At 28.3% G+C, this 15,811-nt stretch overlaps 2 protein-coding genes across 2 annotated transcripts in view; both read right to left on the bottom strand.

Annotated features, from left to right (window-relative positions):
- Positions 1–15,811, bottom strand: part of LOC111676027 (serine/threonine-protein kinase S6KL) — a 77,781-nt gene that overhangs the window by 55,359 nt on the left and 6,611 nt on the right. The window contains exons 2-6 of the mRNA XM_023436906.2: positions 7,477–7,571; positions 6,992–7,310; positions 6,796–6,919; positions 3,019–3,117; positions 2,790–2,948 (exon numbers count right to left, since the gene is read on the bottom strand). Of these exons, the coding sequence (XP_023292674.2) occupies positions 2,790–2,948; positions 3,019–3,117; positions 6,796–6,919; positions 6,992–7,310; positions 7,477–7,571 (796 nt within the window). The remainder of the gene's footprint in view (positions 1–2,789; positions 2,949–3,018; positions 3,118–6,795; positions 6,920–6,991; positions 7,311–7,476; positions 7,572–15,811) is intronic.
- LOC111676029 (autophagy-related protein 101) lies at positions 1,806–2,783 on the bottom strand. The gene has a single exon (XM_023436909.2). The coding sequence runs from the start codon at positions 2,576–2,578 to the stop codon at positions 1,922–1,924; it is 657 nt and encodes a 218-aa protein (XP_023292677.1). The 5' UTR covers positions 2,579–2,783; the 3' UTR covers positions 1,806–1,921.

Here is a 15,811-nt window from a genome sequence, read left to right as displayed (position 1 = left end):
TCAGATTCTTAAACAACAGTCTTGGAACTAGTAGTGCCTTCATTACTTCTGGAACCCGTTCCTTAGAAAATTGTTGTGATTCTTTAATACTTCCAAATAGTATTACTACACTAGTTCCATAGAACGCATACTAGTTCCGAAACCACATTTTTGGAATCAATTGAATAAAATGTCAAAAATATCGAAATAGAACACGCGTTCAAATATATATAAGATATTAAAGAGATCGCTAATTGAATGATATCGAGTGGAGGGAAAGTTAGCTGCTTGTAACGTATATCCTTACAAAAAAATATTTTAAAAGATTAGAGGTGCAGAAAAACAAAAACGCTAAAAAAGAAATATTTGTTTATACGTTCTCTCAATCTTCCACGGAACTAGTTCCGATGTTGACAAATTCAAACAAAAATCTTTGATAAAAGAACTATTTCCAAAAGCGTTCCAAAGAACGAGTGTCGACTTCATAAAGCTTTCTCAGAACCAGTTCGGAAGGTGACAATTTCAAACAAAAATCATTGGTCTCAATGCCAAACTAAAATCATGTGTTCTACAACTAGTTGTAAAACTAATACAAATTTTTCAATTTAAGTAATTTTATACAGAAATCATATGAAAAGGTGCTTTTTTCCTAATTTAGAAACAGAAAATTATGTTCAAAAAATTAAATGGCAAAAATTATAGAAATAATGAAAATAATAAAAGAAAATTAACGAAAAGTAAGCAATGTTGTAAAAAAAATAGTAATCTATTATAAAAAGCTACATTACATAAATATTTTATTTTAAAATTGTGGCAGTTTATACTCCTAATTTATAAATGTATGTAAGTAAGTTTAATAAAAATTTTTAAAATAAAAAAAGAAACTCAAAAAATATATAAAAAGATCTACACTACAATGGTCCATTTTAAAAATTGGTGTTTTGATTTTGTTTCTGTTTTTTGTGTTTTTTTGTATTCATTAATTGGGAGAAGAAAAAAAAAACAAGCATTTTTAGCAAATTTAATTTACCTTAAACAATAAACACTTAAGTTTTGTTTAAAGTTGCTTAAATAACTAAACGATGGGTTTTCTTGTTTTGTTTTTTTGTTATTTAATTTGTTATATAAGATTTAGCTTAAATATCTAACAAATGAGATACTTTAATGAAATTTCTGTTTGTTATCATATAAAAAAATAAGAAATTATTATTATTTTTTTAAATATTCATTATCACGTTTTTTCAATAGGTTTTCTTTTCTTGCATAATAGTTACAAAAATTAATTAAATAATAAATTTTCTTAAAAGAACTTAAGGCAAAAAGAAAATAAATATATTTAAGATTAAAAAAAAGGAAACAGTTCTTAAACCAGTTAAAAGGTTTTATTATATTGCTTACAAAAAACTCAAAGAACTGTTGCTGAACTGAATTAAGAGAAATAAACAAAAAGAAGTAAAACAATAACTTAAAACATACCCAAACGTCTGGGAGTATAATGATAATTATGATGATAAGAACGACAAAAACAAAAGAACATTAAATTATGAGCCAGATTTTGTAAGAAATAACTACGGTCACGCTGTTGATACACAGCAGCAGTTGCACTTCTGGTCGGATTGAAATAAACAATCATGTGTTTTTTATTCTTATCCCTACAGGACATAAACAAGCCAACTTGTTGTTCTTTCTTCATATCACTCTCATCAATATCAACATCATCATTATCATTATCATCATCATCATCAATATCACTTTGAACATTTGCATAGAGCTTATAATAAACTTGAGACTTTATATTATAACTCAGATTAATACACTTTTCTTTATCACTTAGTAGACGCAATGACGTTTCTATGCCTGTTATGTCATTATTATCAAGATCAGGATTTCGTCTTTTGCTTATTTGAGGAGTTTTCGTTAAAATTAACGGTTTGAGAACGCGTCACAATGCAAGCGTTTCTTTAATGATTTTCTTTACGGCATTGCCCATGGAGGGTGCCGCCGTATCGGATGTGGAATAGACAAATTTAAATAAATATGGCTGTACATCCGGATAAGTGGTATCGAATATTAAATCCAATTCACTTTGACTCGGTGTCTTAGGTACGTAATCATGTCTATTCATTATTTCCGTTATATAAATGACTTTCTCCGTTAACAGATCGGCCACATTCTCACGGCACATTTGACGTTCGTCTTCGTTTTCATGCTTTATCAAATCCAAATGTATCGTCCACACTTCCCACGGTATACATTCGGCCGTAAAGGGCCATCGGGATTTTTTCTTTTGGAAAAATTCCAGACTTATTTGACCCGAACCACAACTTTCGTTCGAGCGTAATTTCTCACTGAATACATTGATGGCCCGATTAACGGTACGCTGTAGACTGTCGGAAGTACAGCAGACATAGGTAAAGTCAATGAAATCACAATCGACATCGGTATAGCCCACTGTGCCAATGGAATATTGAGCATCACCGGTATACATATATTTACCAAGGCAGCGATGGAATAGCACCGTATGAAAAATACTAGCAACAGCTTCATCAACCTGACGACCCTCCATGGTCAAATCGAATACTTGCGAGCGGGCATTCATTTTTTTTTATATATTTGTTTTTTTATTATTTTGTTATTTACTAATTTCTGTTTGTAATTTGTTTTGTTTTATTTGTTATTTAATAACTAACTAATCACTGTTGGTTTCTTAGTTCTATTGGTTTTCTTTTTTTGTTTTCTAATATTAGTTGTTTTTTTTTCTTTTTCTATTTAAATAAGTAGAGTAGAAATGTATTTATTTTAAATCGTACCCATATATTGAAATGTTCCACACATAGTTTTTGTTGTTAAACCCAATTTTAACCACTTGCTGAGACCAAAATCGGTTAATTTTATATGATAATCTTGTGTTAATAGTATGTTTTCTGGTTTAGCATCACGATAAATAATGCCAGCGTTGTGTAGAAAATCTGTGTAAGAGAATTATAATTACATAGTTATTAATAAATGTTTTTAGGAACCATTTTGTTTTTTATTTACCCAAAGCCAAAGCAATTTCCGCCAAATACAAACGTATTAAATTTATAGAGAATGTACGTATTGTAGAGAATAGTTCGCCGTTTGGTATGTATTCCGAAACTGTAAATATTAAGAAAAAATTTATGAAAAACCCCCGGATTCATTCAGTTGTAAGTAATGAGCATTTAAGTTATAATCATACCGAATTTAAGCCTAAATTTGCAAATAAATATTCATGCCTATTCCTAGATGAGAACTTTGAGGAATCTGCATTCACCTTAGTTAGAAAATTTAGAGACTTTCGAATGAAGTTCCTAGCTTACTTCTTCTTTGTTCACCTGTATTATTAATATTTACTGGAGTGACGTTTGCCTTCTCCTCCACGGCTACTTGCAGACGTTCTATACTTAAAATGTCTATTTGTCCGTAACTTTATCAGTGGCACAAATAATTGTCAGACAGCACAAATAATTAAAACATCTTCTATGGGGACATTACATGACCTTCACACTCAAGAAATCTCCGTCCTATATACTGGCCCATTCCATAAATTCCTTATTCTAGACCGTGGCGTACATATAGTCCTTACATAACAGGACAGCCACCCTGTCCGTAGTGTCCCTTCTACCATTCTTGTTAATTTTTTTATTTTGTATCCCACTAGTTTGCACATTTAAAAGGACTACCTACGAAGTGATAACGCACATGACAATAAGCTTGCTAACTGTAACATATCCCACTGATGTGGTTACGGAATAAGAGAAATTTTGGGTAACGACCTGCAGACCTCATCAATGATAGATGTTAGAGTTAGCAAGCTCGTCGTCAAATAGCACAGATAAGGAGTGAGATCGAAAAATTCTTAACACACGTTTTTCATTACATTTTTCAACCAAAGTATTATTTGATTTTTTTCTTGATCAAGTTACCTTTGAAAAACATGTCAGTTATTATGTGTAATGTCAATTATATTAATTTTTTTGTTAATCTGATTAAAATGAGTGACCAGAAAAAAGTGCGTACTGAAATTATTAAATATTTTCAACTAAACCCAACTTGGTCTTACAAAAAGTTGGCCAAGCATACAAAGGTCTGCCGTCAAACTGTTTCCAATGTTATTAAACAGTACCGGGAGAACTTGTCAGTTGATAGAAAACCTGCTTCAGGTAGAAGGAATGGTCCACATGATGTTTCTAAAGCCAAAAAATAGAACGCATTTTCAAAAGAGCTCCCAACACATCCGGTAGGAAAGCAGCTCGGTTAGCTCAGTGCTCGGACTATTTGGTACGAAAAGTTAAAGCTAATGCAGGTTTAAAAACATACAAGGCTCAAAAAGTTCCTGACAGAAACGCTGCTAAAAATTTAGAGGCCAAAAACAGAGCAAGGAAATTGAAGTCAAGTTTTATAAAAAAAATATTCTTGCTGCATAATGAATGACGAAACGTATGTTCTGGCAGATTTTTCGCAACTTCCAGGTCAAAAGTTTTATGTTGCTGATGCTCGAGGGAATGTTGAAGAAAAGTTTAGGACCCAAAAGCAGACAAAATTTCCCAGAAAGTTCTTGGTATGGCAAGCAATATGCAGTTGCGGCAAAAGAAGCCAATCATTTGTTACAACGGGCTCTATAAATACCGAAATTTACATCAAGGAATGTTTACAAAAAAGGCTGCTTCCATTCATAAGACTTCATAATGTGTCCACTTATTTTTGGCCTGACTTGGCATCCTGTCACTATGGTAAACAAGCCCTTGAGTGGTACAAGAACAATAATGTGGTATTTGTACCAAGAGAGGCAAATCCTCCAAACTGCCCGGAGCTAAGGCCAGTGGAGAGAAATTGGGCTCTTGTTAAAAGAGAATTGAAGAGTACAAAAAAGGTGTCCAAAAGTGTGGTAGATTTTAAACGGAGATGGACTACATGTTCGAGCAAAGTGACAGAAAGCACTATAAAAACGTTAATGGAAGGGTTTCCGAAAAGGGTTCAAAATTTCATCACTAGTGATTAAAACTATAAAAATATTTTTTTTTGTAAATTGTAATAATAATTTGAATCAAATAAAAAAAAAATAAAGCTGTAAGTTTAGTGGTTTCTTTTTTATAAACATATATGTATGTTAAGAATTTTTCGATCTCACTCCTTAATTAAACCAATTTCTGTGTGGGACTGGATTTACAAAAAAAGAACTTCCAAGTTTAATTCGGTCAGTACATGATCTTCATGCAAATCTCCGTCCAATTCCCTTAGATCCTTATCCTAGACCGTGACGTCCATATAGTCATTACCTAACAGGGCAACCACCCTGTGCGTCGTGTCCCTTCTTCCATATTTGTCCATTTTTGTAATCTATTTTGTGTCCCACGAGTTTGCACATCCAGAAGGACGGTGAATGAAGTTGCGACGCACATGAACTAGGCAAATACCTTACAATCACACTTACTATTATGACGCTGATGGGTGCTGATAACTACAATTTAGCCATACATATCCTCAAAACTGCTACCGCTAATCAGACTATAAAAATCTTATATTAAAGTTTCAAGGTCCTTATAACTTAAGCTAGACATAGTAATAAGCAGAAGATATGTATTGAAACTATGTAGAACCTGATTGATCACTGATTGATCTCGATCCAATAAAACACTATATACTTCAAATCATGGAAGAATCTATTTCTCAGAAATTTAACAGGAGAAGAGGTTTATTTAAAAGATATTATTTTGTCCAAGATTACACTGAAGAACATTAAATAATGGGATAGACTAAAACAATGTGTAGATGTAATCGTTCAATTGCATTAGGGGAAACATAACTTCATTTTTCTTTTAAAATATACGCTTCTGATTGGACATGGAAAGATTTCTTTATGGTTTGCAAAACGTTTCCTTTAATCAAAAACTAAAATTTATTTCCATCCGTATGACATAAATGAGAATAAAAGTCAGCAAACAATAACAAAGTATGATAAAAACAGCTGTTTTCATTTTCTCCTTTGTATTTATGTGAAAATACATCCATGATCTAATGCGATTTGCTTGTTTTTCGAATCATTTCCAAAAATTAAAAGTGACATATGACTTCCAAACTTTCAATATGTAAATACTCTCAATGTGTATTTCTTTTAATACATACTGCGTTTCGACGACCCCATCCGTTCTGATCTGAACAATATTTTGACTGATTACATTACTTGTGTGCTCGTGTGAAGGGGCTTTAGTTCATCTCTTACAAAAAAGGCAACTTTATTAAAATATGATCAAATCTGGAATAAGTAGTGTTTTAGTCAGGTTGACCGAATATTGTTGGTTCGATTCCCAACAGTGGCACTGATTAAGAAGCGCAAAACAGGCCCGATAGAGGCCTTCGGATTTGATGTATATACATCCTCCATTTAAACTAACTAATTAATAGTAATTTTCAAATGATACAAATCATTTCCCCTTAATCTGTATGGGGTCATCGTTCTTCGTTAGGACAAGAAGAAATCATATCGAATCTGTCAAATATTGTAAAAAGACAGTATATTTAATGAGATCCGAATCCATTATTGTAATGTTTGATGGAATTATGAACCTAAATTGATTTAAACACTTCTTTAGAAATCGAGGAAAGTACGATATCAATCTAACATAACGATTAAAAAAAAAAAAACTTGTTTGACCCTCAAGAAACTATTGTTCAACAGACTCAGTAATTGATCAGAACTACGTATAACGTCTCATGATTCAGAAATAAACTTAACAAAGTATTACTTGTAATTAACTAAAACACTTTAAGGAAATTCCAATAAATCATACTTACGTATATGTAAATTATAACGATTTTGCCATAAATCAAATTGTTTAACAATAAATGGATGATGGCCACAAAGTTTTTGTATATCAACTTCGTCTTTAAGTTGTTGCAAGCTATTCTCCGAAATAATCTAAAAAAAAACAAAGCATTAATAACAAAAAAATATACATTTCTTTTATAGAAGAAAAAAACAATTATATACTTTTGATTTCTTTAAAACTTTTAAAGCATAAACGGGGGCACAAGTTGAAACAGCAGAAAATGCTGCAAAATTATTTTTATTTATATGTTCCACTTGATGCTGCTGCTGTTGTTGTTGTTCTTCTACTTGTTTTAAAGATGTCTTATCAATTACTTTGAAAACAACACCAAATGCACCCTTAGCTACCAATTGATCAATATGAAATTCTTCGTTACGACTCGACTCTTTAAAGTGTGAACTGAAAATGGCATTTGTTAATGGTTTATGCCATTGAGTTTTAGAACGTTTGCGTTGTTGATATTGTTGTAAAGTACTAAAACTATAATATTGAGTAAATAATGAACAAAAAACAAAAAAAAAAGAAAGAAAACAAAAATATTATTGTTATTGCAAATTACAAAACAAAAACAACTAGGAAATGTTTAAGCTTGAAAATTATAAAAACAAACAATTAAGTTTATGGATGAAATTAACTAATAGTTTACCTTTTTCTAGAAGATTTTTGACGTTGTTTAAAAGAATTGCGAACCGAATAGGATAGATTCCAATTAAGGCTACCCAAACTCCACAATGAAGAGGCCTAGAATAAAAAATTAAAGATTAAAGTTAATATAAAAAATTTGTTTTCAAATTTTATTTAAAATTCTTAGAAAATTTTTTTAAATATTTTCTTTTCGTTTCTTTTTTTTTTATTTGTTTAAAACATGGTTTAAAATGTTTCAATATTTATAGAATTTATGTTTCTAAATTCTTTACCTTTTTAAGCTTTTTTAATCAAATATTAAAATACTTTACTTTGTAATTTATTTACTTTTTTTCTCCCTCTCTGCTTTTGTTTATATTTCATTACAATTTTTTTGTGTTTTTTTCATTGGCTGCTTTTAATAATATTATTTATTTGCTAATAATAAAGATTACGTGCATTTAGTCAGTGACTCAACAATTCTTTAACCTTTGAATGGTTCTTTTTTTTTAATTGCCCTATAGCTAGTGGCCAGTGCATTAAGGGAAAAATATTAGTTTAACATTTTGTTGGTGACATTTTTAAATATTTATTAATCAAAATTCAATACTTATTTATTATTAAGTAATAGAAGTTTCGTTAAATTCGAGAATATTCCAGGAACTTGTTTTTTATTAAAAAATTTTAATGCATATTTTAAGGCATTTTCAGTTGACACTCTTGTTGGGTTTTCTATCAGTTTTTAAACATTTTAAGTTATTTATTAACAATTTCTTATGAACTTAATAGAAATAATGGTGCAAGTTATTGAATACAACTTTGTTTTTATTTGAGAAAAAAGAAAACAAAGATATAAATTGCAAAACATAAACTTTTTTCCTAATTTTTGGTTTAAAAAATGTAAAATTGTTCTATGAAAATACGGGATTTTGACGCTTAGGGCGGGTTTCTTACTCCTCAGTTAAACTAGGCTTAACTTGCTGTTAGATTAAACTCGAAACAAATTTAGGCGATGATTATGTTTTTCAGTTTTAGATTTAAGCTCAGTTAACTTTGTTAATATTGCCAACTTTTCATTCAAAAACATAAACAATGAACAGCTGTTTTTTGCAAGCAATAATTTTGTAAAATGAAAAATTTTGGAAAAATGTTAAATATACATTTAAAATAATAATAAATAGAAGAAAACAAATCAGAAAATGGCAATTTACTTTAAATATTAAGTTTTTGTTCTTCCGAAATCATTGTTTTATCGTTTTCTCACTTATAACTTGAGTTAAATTGGCCAATTACACTCAGTTAAACTAAGATAATAAGAAACTTTACTGATAACTGAAAAACACGAAACATATATTAAACCAGGTTTAACCAAAGAATGAAGATTATATTTATCAGAAAACTCGCCCTTAAAGGCAGTAATTGCTCCTACCTATAGTCTCTTAATAAATGTTATTAATTCGATCGTTTTATTATTACGATGATCGTAGAGATAAATATTGTATTTTAGGTTACTTAGGGCGGGTTTTTCAGATAAAGATAATCTACATTCTTTTTTTATACCTATTTTAATATATGTTTTGTGTTTTTCAGTAAACTGTAACGTTACTTATTATCTTTGTTTAACTGAGTGTAATTGGCCAATTAAACTCAAGTTATAAGTGAGAAAACACACTTAACAAAAACAATAAAACAATGATTTCAGAAGAACAAAAACTTAATATTTTAAGTAAATTGCAATTTTTTGATTTGTTTTGTTTTATTTATTAATGTTTTAAATGTTTATTTAACATTTTTTTCGAAATTTTTCATTTTACAAAAGTATTATTTGCAAAAAACAGCTGTTCATTGTTCATATTTTTGAGTGAAAAGTTGGCAACACTAACAAAGTTAACTGATCTTAAATCCATAACCGAAAAACACAATCATCGAGTTGTAATTATGGTCTGAGTTGGAGAACAACTCTCACATCATCGTTTCTACTTCTTAAAGACGGTCAGGCTTTTGTTTGTTTTTGACCTTACTTTTCACCTCGCAACAATTTAATGCAGTACTTCTTACAACTGTTCGTTAGGCGTTGTCTTCATTAAACGCGTGCTTTCGTTTTACCACAGAGTGAGGTTATGTTTTAACTAGTGGAAAGCATAAAATACTCACGATATAACCTGGACGAGACCATTTAAATTCAAATATATACTGGTGGAGAGCATTAAAACTCTAAAACTTATTTCTTGTGGAGACTATAAAATTATGTTCGGTGCTCCAACTTCCTATATGGTGGGGTTTTCTCCAGACTCACGTGTGATATCCTGGCCATATGATAATAATACACACAATCATAAGTTCAAGTGCGTTTAAGTGTTTGCTTTTGCAGCAAACACTTTGTTAGCAAAAGTCAAACAAGTTAAAAATTGTGGTTAAGTGGGATCATATCAGCTTCGTCCCGATATTTCTTTGAGTTATTTTTTTATAATTGTAGTACATTCAAAAGCCTTCGAAGTAGTACATTCTTAATTGTTACCCGATATTTGTTAAGAGTTCTTTTTTATTATTATTGTAGGGCATTCAAAAGCCTTTAATGCAGCTATTTTCACATTTATAAACTTGTTATTAAAAAATTCTTATTTTTTTATTATTTCTTAACTTTGTATTTATATATTTATACATTTTCTACATTAAATGACTGATAAAGATATAGCAAAAGGAAAAAAGTTTGTACTTTTTTTGCATGTTAATAATAAAAATTATAAACAAAAACTAAACTAATTGTTCAGATTGTTAAAAACAAAAGCATTGAAATTATTGATATTAGAAAAATACTGAAATAACTTTTGCATAAACAAATATTTCTATGTGCTATCACGTTGAAATATTGTCACGTTTTTTTTTTTATTTAAAAAAATTTATTTGGAATTTAGAGAAAACAATTACAAAGCTATTAGATATATATAAAGCAAAATTAAATTTATGCTATTTTTATAAGTAAAATGAAAAAACTTAACTAAAGCTGGTTATTTGGTGAGAGGTGGAGGATAGAATTTAAATCGTTATGAAAATTATAACAATTTCTTTAATTGTCTTCTAAAAATTTATAGAACAACTTTTGTATTTTAAACTTTTACTTAGTTTTTTAAGGGCGAATTTTTCTGATAAAGATAATCTGCATTCTTTGGTAAAACCTAGTAAAATATATGTTTTGTGTTTTTCAGTAATCAGTAAAGTTACATTGGGCGGGTTTCTTAGTCCTCAGTTAAACTAGTCTTAACTTGCTGTTAGATTGAACTCGGAACAAATTTAGGCGGACTTTAACCGATGATTGTGTTTTTTAGTTTTAGATTTAAACTCAGTTAACTTTGTAAGTATTGTCAACTTTTTAACTCAAAAACAAACAATGAACAGCTGTTTTTTGCAAACAATACTTTTGTAAAATGGAAAATTTTTAAAAAATGTTAAATAAACATTTAAAACAATAATAAATAAAACAAAAAAATCAGAAAATTGCAATTTACTTAAAATATTAAGTTTTTATTCTTCCGAAATCATTGTTTTATTGTTTTTGTTAATTGTGTTTTCTCACTTATAACTTGAGTTTAATTGGTCTTTTACACTCAGTTAAACTGAATTTATACCGATAGTCAGGCTGCCCTAAGGGCTATAAGTGGTGTTTATACAACATCACACCTGATCCTAGAGTGCTGGGCATCTCTAAACGAGATTGCGAAACATTCTACAGTGGGACTGTATTGGATTCCAGGTCATCGACAGATACCTGGCAATACCTCTCTTGTGAAAGTGAGTTCCTCACTAGCAACAGAGTACACCGACAATTTTGTTGGCATTCGGCTTTCAAGCTGCAAACGCTCGATTCGTGAAAAACTCCACGAGATTGCGCAACACAGATGGTCGACTGAGGCTATCTGTAGACTGGCGAGGATCATGTGGCCGTCGTATGACCCACGTAGATCACGATCTCCTAATTCAGTTTTCGAGAGCAAATCTACGGAACATAATTGCAGTGGTGACTGGCCTTTTGGGCTCCATGCTAGAAGACTAGAACTTCCTAGTAATGACTTCTGCAGGAGCTGTCAAGACGAAGAGAATGAAGGGAGTACTGTTTACTTCATCTGTCAGTGCCCTGCCCTAGCGGAGAATAGATTGAATCTGCTAGTAGCCAATGTCATGCACGACTTAACGGATCTATCTGAGGCGAACATCCAAAGGATAGACTCCTTTATTCGTTCGAATAAATGGTTTGGATAGGAAACCAGAGTAGATGGCCGTTTTCTTTCTCTTTTCAGGTACCACAAAGAGATCACAACATGGACCCAAGTGTGCCCCTAATGCGAACAGCAAGATACAGCCTGTTAACCTAACCTAACCCAACCAAGTTAACTGATTCTAGATCAATACCTGAAAAACACAATCATCGGTTAAAGTCCGCCTAAATTTGTTCCGAGTTTAATTTAACAGCAAGTTAAGCCTAGTTTAACTGAGTAGTAAAAAACCGGCCCTAAAAAATAACATTCACTAACATAACATTCACTTTTATTTTTGTTAAAAAACTTACACTATTTAATTATGTTTTTTTTAACTTGTAAACAAATTTATAAAATAAACAATATTTTTCTTTTAAAACACTGCAAAAATTATTAAACTAAAACGTAATTGTATATATTTGTAATATCAAAATGTAACTGTCAAGAGTTCTTATGTTTTACTTTGCAAAATCAACAGCAAAATAATGTTGATGATTAAATATGGTAAAAGTTGTATAGAAAAAAAAAACAGCAACAACCAAAACAATTTGTTTATTTATTATAAAGTTATTTTTTTTTGTTAAAATGTTAAGCACATGTGTGTCTGGTTAGAAAACAAAAAAATATATAAATAAACGTGTTGGTTTTGAAATAATTTAAAAATAATAAAAAAACTACGCGATAGACGACAAATAAAATGAAATTGTATAAATAATGTGTTTTATTATAAAAACAAAATATATACTTTGAAAAAAAAAACTATTGTATAAGGAAATAAAAGCAAAAATAAAAAAATGTTTTTGCTGTAAAAGCAAAAAAAATATTTGCAAAAAAAAAACAAAACTGCTCGCAATTAATTAATAAAAACAACAATAAAAATAATACAAAAAAACTAGTCAGACATAGTAAATGAATATGATAATGATAACAACAATATCATTATACAAAGATAGACAGATTGACATACATACAAACTTATATATATAGACATTGAAATTGGACAATACCTACGACATATTCACACTTTCCTAGAGGTAAATTACGTTGTTTGTAGTTTGTTGATTTTTGATTTTTTTTTTTTTTTTTGCAAACCCCCTCGAAAAAAACTATTATCTCTATGCTTGTTTGTGCTACTGTTAACGTCGCTTAGTCTGATGAAATAATATAGAGAAATCTTATCATTTTTCTTCTACAACAGCAAAGACAAAAAAAACAATACGATTAAATGGATTCTTTATTTTTTTGTAGTACAAACATGTGTGTGAAGATATTTGCTTAACTTTGCGTTTCTTTATTTCTTACTAACGAAGTGTTTACTTGAATACAAATTGTATATAAAGTGAATAATCTGATTATCTATAAGACAACATTGTGGGTTGAGTGTCCCAAAAGATTTTAATCAAGTAATAATAATCAATATATTATTATGAACTTACATACATCTAGGGTTTCATAAGACAAATGCTGAGGTCATAAAGCATTCAACAAAAATCGGATTTTAGTTGTAATTTGATAAAATGTTTAATATTTTTAATATTCTGCAGTAATTTTTAAAATGTTTAAATTTTTATCAGGATTTGCTTCTCATAGAAAAATTCTTAAGATTAAGGGCGGATTTCTTACTACTCAGTTAAACTAGGCTTAACTTGCTGTTAGATTAAACACGGAATAAATTTATTCGGACTTTAACTGATGATTGTGTTTTTCAGTTATGGATCTAGATCAGTTAACTTTGTTAGTATTGCCAACTTTTCAGTCAAAAACAAAAACACTAAACAGCTGTTTTTTGCAAATATTACTTTTGTAAAATGTATAACTTTACTGAAAAATACAAAACATTTAGAAAGCCATGTTTAAATAAAGAATGAAGATAATCTTTATCAGAAAAACACGCCCTAAAAAACTCAACGTCTTATTATTGTTAAGACAAACTTTAAAATCATTCAGTCAACAAAAAAAAAAACAACTTATTAGTAAATATTTAGTAAATTTTCTAATATCTTTTGATATTTCGATAGATATTATTATTTTCAAATTTGTGTAAAATTTTGAATTTAAGGAAAATTTATAAATTTTTAGCGAAATTTCCAATATCTAGAGAAGTTTGGAATTTTATAAAAAAATTTCTAATTTCTAGTAAAATTTAGAATTTTTAATAAAATTTCGCATTTCAAATCAAATTTAGAATTTTTAATAAACTTTTGAACCCACTAGCTCCCGTCTACCAGACTAGAACACTAATCACTAACCTACCGCAGGAGTTTGTAATAAAATTTCAAAATTTTAATAAGATTTTAAATTTTTAATAAAATTTAAAATTTTTAATAAAATTTAAAATTTCTAATAAAATTTGGAATTTTTAATTCTAGTAAAATTTTAAATTTTTAGTAAAATTTTAAATTTTAAGTAAAATTTTAAATTTTAAGTAAAATTTTAAATTTTTAGTAAAATTTTGAATTTTTAGTAAAATTTTGAATTTTTAGTTAAATTTTGAATTTTTAGTAAAATTTTAAATTTTCAGTAAAATTTTGAATTTTTAGTAAAATTTTGAATTTTTAGTAAAATTTTAAATTTTTAGTGAAATTTTGAATTTTAATAAAATTTTGATTTTTAGCAAAATTTTGAATTTTAGTAAAATTTTGAGTTTTAGTAAAATTTTGAATTTTAGTAAAATTTTGAATTTTAGTAAAATTTTGAATATTTATTAAAATTTTGAACTTTTCATCTTATGAAAATTTTAAAACTTTTAGTGAAAATTTAAATTTCTAATTAATGAAATTCGTAAGTTTCAGGGAAAGTTTCGCATTGTGAAAATTCAAAATTTTGGTTTGAAATTTTGTAAAAAATATTAGATATTTTCGAAAAAAAAAATTCTACAATAAATTCAAATTTCTATCGGATATATCTTTATCACATATATTATTTAGTAAAACAAACTCTATAAGTATTGCTGATAAAGCAAAACATTAATTTCAAATCATTTTTCAAAACACTCATAAAATAAAAATTCTTTAAATTTTCACTTACACATCATTCTGTAAAATGACAAGGTCACCAGAGTATTTAGAATAGCATTTTGTATTATTCTAAAAACAAACATTGGAATAGTTCATGGTTCTCATTAATATTGTATATAAATTATAATAAATCATTAAACGACGATCGTTTATATAAATACATACTGATTCCGTAAAAAAAAGAACACCTTTAAAATTGTTTGTTTTGAATATATTACTTTAACAAAGTGCGTAATTAAGTCTCAAAAAGTTAAATAGAAAAGATTTGTGAGAGTTTCTGGCGCTTGAGAGAGCAAACGTAAGAAATACATAATTTTTAAAACGCAAAAAAAAATAAACAGAAAAATAAACAAAATATTTATTTAACTCATTTTGTGATCTAACATTATTTATTATTATAACAAATGTTGTTGTAGAATAACGTAAGAGATTGTACAAAAAAAAATACTTAAAAGAAGCAACAAATTAGTTAAATACTTATAGAAATTTATGTAAAATTTAATATGTTGACATTTTTAAAAAGTGTGAGTTATCAATCAAAGTTTACATTTAGTTAAAGGTTTTCAATATTATGCGTAGTAAAAATAAAAAATTTAATATTGTTTACTCATAATTTATTATCTATTTAAGTGATTTCGATCTATTTCTTTTGAACGCAAAAACAACCGGTTTTTTTATTCAACTTTCTTTGTTGTTTCGTTTTTATTGACATTATTCTTTTATTAAGGAAATATGTATTAAGTTTTAATTGTTTTTTTAATTTCTAATTTTTATTGAAATTATTTATTATAATAGTTTGTTAAAAACTTCATATTGCGTTAAAAATATTTTCGTACAAATTTTTGAAAATACAAAAACAATTTATATGTAAAATGAAGTGAAGTGAGAGGAAGGAATTTACATTATAACCCCCTAAGTTTTGAGAAATGATTTAATGAAATTTCAAAATTTCTTAAAGAAAATTATTAAATATTGAAAATATTTAAAAAAAAGTCCAATTTTTGCGCACAATTTAAACCAATCATATAAAATTTTTCTTTTTTGAAATGAAAAACTCTTCCAAGATACATTACTCTATAGTCGTATT

The sequence above is a fragment of the Lucilia cuprina genome, chromosome 3, assembly GCF_022045245.1.
Source record: "Lucilia cuprina isolate Lc7/37 chromosome 3, ASM2204524v1, whole genome shotgun sequence".
In the NCBI taxonomy this organism is placed as follows: Eukaryota; Metazoa; Arthropoda; class Insecta; order Diptera; family Calliphoridae; genus Lucilia; species Lucilia cuprina.
Note: the sequence above shows the minus strand (reverse complement) of the source record. Positions and strands in the feature narration are given on the sequence as shown.